Genomic DNA, 6,839 nt, shown 5'->3' on the forward strand with positions numbered 1-6,839 from the left:
AGTCAAATATTGATTGTGAATCAGAAACTGACCCCAAAGCTGAAAATACCACAAAGTTATGATCCAAAAAATAAGTAGTAGGCTTTGCGATATGTGGAAAAGGTATTTTGAAGGCGGAGCACTGTTCTTCAGTTATATTCAAACATTCTAAATGAGCACGTCGGCATCTCCGCTAAATTTGTTTTGTTTATTTTGGAGAAATTTTTTGTATTTCGATTTGTAAGAAATTTTCGAGAAACCTCTTTTGCCGAAAGGCTTAGCAAATTACACAATTTTTTTTTTACTGAAGCATTAACGTGAGGGGAAGGTGGGTACTTCATCTTATATAACTTAAATACTTGTCGTTCCACCCACAGATCGAGATGGTGAACCGACTGTCGGAGCAGCTGGTGGAGGCCAAGTCCAAGTGCTCGAACTTCCGCAACGCCGTGAAGCTGAATGTGTGGGGCAGCGACCTGAACGACATCAGCATCTGCCTGCAGATGCCGCGCCTGGAGGTCCTGGCGCTCAGCGTGAACAGGATCAGCACGCTGAGCAGCCTGCAGAACTGCATCCGGCTGAAGGAGCTCTATCTGCGCAAGAACGAGATCCCGAGCTTCGAGGAGCTCAACCACCTGGCCAACGCCCGCTCGCTAACCTCGCTCTGGCTGGAGGGCAACCCGTGCTCCGAGGCCGCCGGCAGCAACTACCGTGCCTCCGTGCTGCGCAAGCTGCCGCAGCTCAAGAAGCTGGACAACGTGGAGGTCTGCGAGCAGGAGCTGCAGGCCGCCCTGCGCCACGAGTACTATCCGGAGCCGAAGAGTGCGATCAGTTCTCCGGTCAAGGATCCGTCGCCGTCGGGTGGAGACTCCAGCAGCTCCGGCTCCAAGGCCAAGGCCTATCGCGAACGGATCGAGCGGGAGCGGCAGAGCGAGCGAGAGTGGGAGGAGGAGCGGGAGCGTGAGCGGGAACGGGAACGGGAACGTGAGCGGGAACGTGAGCGGGAACGTGAGCGGGAACGTGAGCGGGAGCGTGAGCGGCAGCGGCAGAGGGAGCGGCAGCTGCCCCAGGCGCACCAGTTGCCACCTGCGTCGGCCGGAAGTGCTGGTGGCGATGCCCTGGAACTGGAGGGGCCCATCCTGCACAGCACCACGTCCTCGCCGCGTCTCATTGCGCCCAACTTCCATCCGGGTCAGCAAGGTCAAAGCTGCCGGATGACCGCTGCCACCGCCGCCTCGGCAGCAGTCACCGCCGCCCTGGTGGCCCAGACCCGCCAGGAGGCCATCGATTCCTCGGCCAGGCGCCGCGAGGAGGAGCAGCAGCCCAGGTGCGGAAGTCCCCGCGAGCATTCGGACATGCCGGCCTCCTGCTATCCCGGCAATGGGGGTGGTCAGACGGAGCAGAGGCGTCCCCGGCTGAATGCCAACCTCCTATCCGCCACACTGTGCCTCATCCGCGAGATGGACGCACCCACCCTGGAGGCCCTGAGCCACGCCATCTACGACCAAGTGTCCAGCCAGACGATGCCCTTCTAGATCCCTGATCCCGTTTACCACTTCTTCCCCAGCACTGAATCCTCAGTGATTTCATTTCCATTCCCGTTTAAATCAGTTCAAAATTAATTTAGTTTCAAGTGGACGCATATTTGTTTTGGGTCATAATTTCCTAAAACAAAAGTTAATTAATATAATAACTAGTGCTGAGAGATTTCCCTAACCCATATTTATTTTTTGACCTCCACAAATAATTTGTACTAATTAATAACAAAATAAAGAATTTATAATTTTTAATATTTTATTTTAAAGGGTATGCTCAATAATACAGTATAAAATCTATTTAAAGCTTGTATCAATGGACATTTTTAAATGTGTGTTGATATTTTAACACTAAAGGCCCTTTGATTCTGACATTGATTTTAGATTAAATTAATTTTCTATTTTTATATTGTCGGTCCATATTTTCATGTCAGTTATTTCTAATTTTCCGATGTCTTGCAAAAGAGTGACCCAAAATTGGACTTCGAAAGTCCATAACTTTGCCAAATTTAAGCCGATTCCAAAGTGGCATACCTCTAAAGACTTGTGATTCGATTCTCTAAAAATCTGCATTCAAAATTTTCAATTTAACGTTGATCACATTTTTGACCCATTTTCATATCAGTTATTTCTAATTTTCCGATGTCTTGCAAAAGAGTGACCCAAAATTGGACTTCGAATGTTCATAACTTTACCAAACTTTGGCCGATTCCAAAGTGCCATACCTCTAAAGACTTGTGATTTGATTCTCTAAAAATCTGCATTCAAAATTTTCAATTTAACGTTGATCACATTTTTGACCCATTTTTATGTCAGTGATTTCTAATTTTCCGATGTCCTGCAAAAGATTGACCCAAAATTGGACTTCGAGAGTCCATAACTTTACCAAATTTATGCCGATAATGCAGCGCAAAATCGACATAGCTTTATTGTTTTTAGTAATATAGGCAAACCAATTAAAATTTAGTCGTTTTGTAATAACTACAAGGGTATATTAACTTCGGCTTGCTTCCTTTCTTGTTGTGAATAAAGTAATCATGCGAGTGACAGATCATTAGGAAATCCTTCGAATGAGCCCGTCATTTGTCTCGTTTATCACGCAAGATGAGCTCGTGGCGTCTGTTGGCCAGTTGGGTTTTGTTTTGCAACTACCAGGAAATCTCAGGCCGCGATCATGATAGAGATATGGCCATCAGGCAAACACCTCGAGTTTTCCGGCTTACAACAAAGGGCGACTCTCGGCAGTCGTAAATGGAGTTACATGCCACATAGGAATGGCAACTCTGCTTGGGTCCGAGGTTTGTTTGTTGTTTGTCACCGACACCAGGAGACATGTGAGCCCAGGAAAAGACAGGGAAACAGACACCACTCCGCCGTCTGCCCTCCGCCTCGAACAATTAAAAGCCAGTTAGGTGGATTTGGTGCGAGGAGGGCCAAGAAAAAGACGTTAAAGAAGTAAAACAGTCATAGAAACAATGATACACTTAAAAATTTAAAAAGTAAATTTATCGGAAGTTAGGAAACATGTAGAACCAGGCGAAAGGATATAGCCGTTTGGTAATTACAAATTATTAATAAAATTCGAATTTTAAGGAACTTATTTAGCATTTTACATACAACAAATTTGTTAGAGAAATGTGTATATTCAAAAAGAAAAGAAATAAATAATAATAATAAAAAGCAAATAAATATTTATGGGAATTAATTACGTTAATTGTACAAAGGCATTTAACCAGTTTTGGACATTAGACGATTTATATTTTACTGGCATATGTTTTAGTTAGCACGTAGAAAAGAAAATACATACAATACATTTTTTCTTGGTTATACCAACATTACTTCGAATAGTGCAGCTTAAGCAAATATGTTTTTTAGCTTGCATTGCACCTTTCAGTCTTATATATTTTTTCGCAGTGTTCGCTTGAATCTGAAGTTTGATGCGGGTTGGGCTAGCGACGAGTCGGGTTCGGACGTTGTAAGCGATTTCCCTCTAATGACAATTCTTACATCTAAATTTATTTCGTTTGCCGGCAACATTTTTATGGCCTCCATTTAAAAGGAACTCACTTAATGATTTCGTTTCGCTCGGGCTTTAGTTTTCACTTAGTCGCTTTGAAGTGCGCCAAAAGTGAGCGAGTTCAGCGAATTTTGTGAACCATGTTTCGGAAATGGTTCTTGTACCTGTGTCTATTATGTATTACCAATTATAATGATTCAGGTAAAGAAGGGTTGGATTTAGTTGTTCTATAAAATAAAATAAAATATACAAAAATTAAACTGAATTAATTATTATGTTATTTAGGGATATTGAAAAACGGCAAATTCCAGAGAGTGCAAATCCATTTTCAAGCCAATGTAGATGTTTTTGCATAAAAACATTCACTTGTGCTTTGTTGATAGCATTTTTACTAATTTTAATGCGTATATTAACAGATGGCTTTAAAATCTAGAAAACATTCCAGAAATTATTTCCTCCCCTTCCTAATTGACATTTGCCTTATGCTGATTTTCCATTTCCCAAGTAGCAGAATTAAAATGGCAAACTATCTTGAGCATTGCAACTATAATTGCCCAGGCAGTCGCATTGAAGCCATGATTTTTCCGACGGTTGACCCCCACTTATAATGCCGAGTCACGCACACACTTACTTTTACCCGGAGACATTGAACCGCGACTCGTTAAATCGTTCGCCTTGAAAAACACGAAAAGCTCGGGTGGAGGAGAGCACTTTTCGCACATACGCTTAAAATCGCATTCCAATTATGCGCATATTTGAGGGCTTATGAAAATGTCAGATGGCAAGTGGAAAATGCAGCGGCCCAAAATGAAAATTAGTCAACTTAAAGACGGCAATTTGGCGTCGGATCTGCGCAACTTCCACCGAATGCGATGGGGGGAGTACGAGTACCATGGTATATATAGTGTGGCGTCGGGTTTCTGGGCCTGGGAGACTGGGGACAGCGGCGACCTTTAATGGCGGCATTGTGTGCTAAACAGCCTCGGAGTTTCCAGCCCCGAACTGGGAGATCTCTGGTCTTAAAGCACCACCAGCACCACCAGTACCACCGCCGCTGGAGAAGAAGCGTCCGACGCGTTGGCGGTGGCGGTGGCAATTTCTCACGCTCGGCAAACGTTCCATTGTTCCCACAATTTTCCATTCATTCAGTTTGCTCGCGATCTGCTCCTACTTAGTAATAAGTTTTGCCCGGAATAAAAACACACGATCTCCCCATCTCCATACCCATCCCCATCCCCATCCCATCCCATAACCCATCCCCATACCCCTGAAAACCCTCGGAGCCCCGGGCTCTTGCTCTTGGCTGTCATCATCGTCATGATCGTCATCGCCGTAGGTTCGTCGTCGTCGTCTTCGCCGGGGTAATGAGTCGGTTTTATATGGGGTTAGTAAGTACGTGGAACTCTTTCCTATATACTCACGTCGTCTGCATGTACAGCAAGTGCTTGTGGGTACTTGCAACGCGATCCCATGAAAAGATCCAAATCGGATCACTTGATGGTCGATTGTCTGCTGACACCCCATGCAAAACCCCTCTGAGCAGCTATAGAAATTTAATTAAGAATCTGAGAATCATTGCAGGAGCTATGAAAAAACCTTACTAGATAGTTGGTGGAAGTCGTTTTTAAATGGCCATAAGGTAATTCGTCATTACCTTTAACGTACATAATATTGACAATGTGAAATGTTTTGGATGTTTTAAAAAATAAAAGCTCACCAGGTGTTTGGCAGTTCTTGTAAATTTTAACCAAAAATCCGTAAGAGCTTTAACCCTTTTATCATACCTTATAAACACTTCAAATATCCTGTTCTATTTCCGTTATTCTCTTGAATCGTTTCGTACTGGAATTTTATTTGAGAATTAAAGTTCGTTTTTAATCGTGCTTATTGAAAACACAACTATATTAGCGATTTCTCGGATTGCTACGCGGTAAAGCTTATTAGCCCAGATCATGTCACATTATCGTGACGGAGTTCTGTTAACACAAAGAAAACGAGTCTATCTCACGGTATTCACGGTGTCCCATTTATGTGTGCCCGTATCATTATCGTCACACGAGTATGCAGAAGCGAATAATGTCTAATCACTTTCATTACGATCACGATCATCCCAATCTCCACTTCCTAAGTTTATGACATGAGCACGTCTGCTCGCAAATAGCCGTCAAGAAGTGTTGTCCGACTGTTGGCCATAAAAAGCTCGGGCCCAGTGCGTAATCCGTAATGGTCGCTCCCTTTTGGGCCCGGCCAACGAACATGCGATCTGTCCCCGAACCGTCATTAAAACCCTGTGTCTCCCCTTTGCCACTCGCACTCTAACCCCCGACCCCTGTCCACTAGAGCTGCCAACTTTGGATGGCTGGAAAACAGCTAAAAATTGCAATTACATATATAATATGGGTGAAAAGTACTTATATACACCTGTACTTTTTCGAGCTTCTTAAGGGGATTACACATATGTTAATAAATTTAGTTTTCTAAATATAAAAAAAAATTACGGACCTAAGTTCGTAAAGAGCTAAAGCTTTCAAGCTAAAAGGTCAAAAAGAATTCTGACATTATATTAATATCATATGAAGCACTTAATTAATTTATAAATAAATGACTAGAGTCCCGATGATGTAATTAGATAAATAATTTTGAGTTGATTTTATAAAACCATAACACACATGTGCAGTCAGATTCTATTTTAACCCTTTTGTAGTATACCCTTTATGTCAAAATTTGGAAAACTAGTCTTTCGGTTGTATAGCTATCTGTATGAAACGTTCCCCAAAAAGGTTTCTTTCTGTTGCAGGTAGGTCCGGATCGGACGGCTATATCATTTAGCAAGACTCCAAAGCCCTTGGGCGAAATTGATCGTGAAAAGAGCTAAGTTGGCATCACCGGACCCCTGCTTTTCCCGCTCGGCTTACATGCACCAACCAACCACCGCTTCTGTTTCTGCTTCTTCCGCTACCTTTCTTCGTCATTCTGCTCGGTTTTTTTGCGCATGCGCCCCCGAGACACCGAATACGGCACAGTGGGATCGATTTCATGTGGACCTATTAAAATAATTTAGAAGAAATACTTTAATAAAAATAGATTTTTCGCATCCACAAATTAATATGGTACTCAAGTAAATTCACTGTTAGTTTACAGAGAACTAGCTAAAGGTAACCTTAAAAAAAAAACCTTAGTGTAAGTTTCGCGAAATAATGTCTTACTTTAGAAAAATTGGTAAGCATTAACTAAAAATTAAGAGCTTAATAAATACTTCATTATAAAAAATATTGTATATAATATTTTGCGCGCTAATTTTCAGTTAC

General features: G+C 42.7%; 1 protein-coding gene across 1 annotated transcript; it reads left to right on the forward strand.

Annotated features, from left to right (window-relative positions):
• The first annotated feature begins 155 nt into the window (after positions 1–155).
• Positions 156–1,678, forward strand: LOC108044227 (leucine-rich repeat-containing protein 59). The gene is made up of 2 exons (XM_017123149.1): positions 156–307; positions 357–1,678. Exon 2 carries the CDS (start codon positions 363–365, stop codon positions 1,512–1,514), a length of 1,152 nt encoding a protein of 383 aa, XP_016978638.1. The 5' UTR covers positions 156–307; positions 357–362; the 3' UTR covers positions 1,515–1,678.
• Positions 1,679–6,839: the final 5,161 nt, after the last annotated feature.

The sequence above is a fragment of the Drosophila rhopaloa genome, unplaced genomic scaffold (assembly GCF_018152115.1).
Source record: "Drosophila rhopaloa isolate 14029-0021.01 unplaced genomic scaffold, ASM1815211v1 contig_3, whole genome shotgun sequence".
Lineage (NCBI taxonomy): Eukaryota > Metazoa > Arthropoda > Insecta > Diptera > Drosophilidae > Drosophila > Drosophila rhopaloa.

Excerpts from the sequence above, each read along its gene's own strand:
- LOC108044227 (XM_017123149.1), top strand. The coding sequence starts at position 363 with ATGGTGAACCGACTGTCGGAGCAGCTGGTGGAGGCCAAGTCCAAGTGC.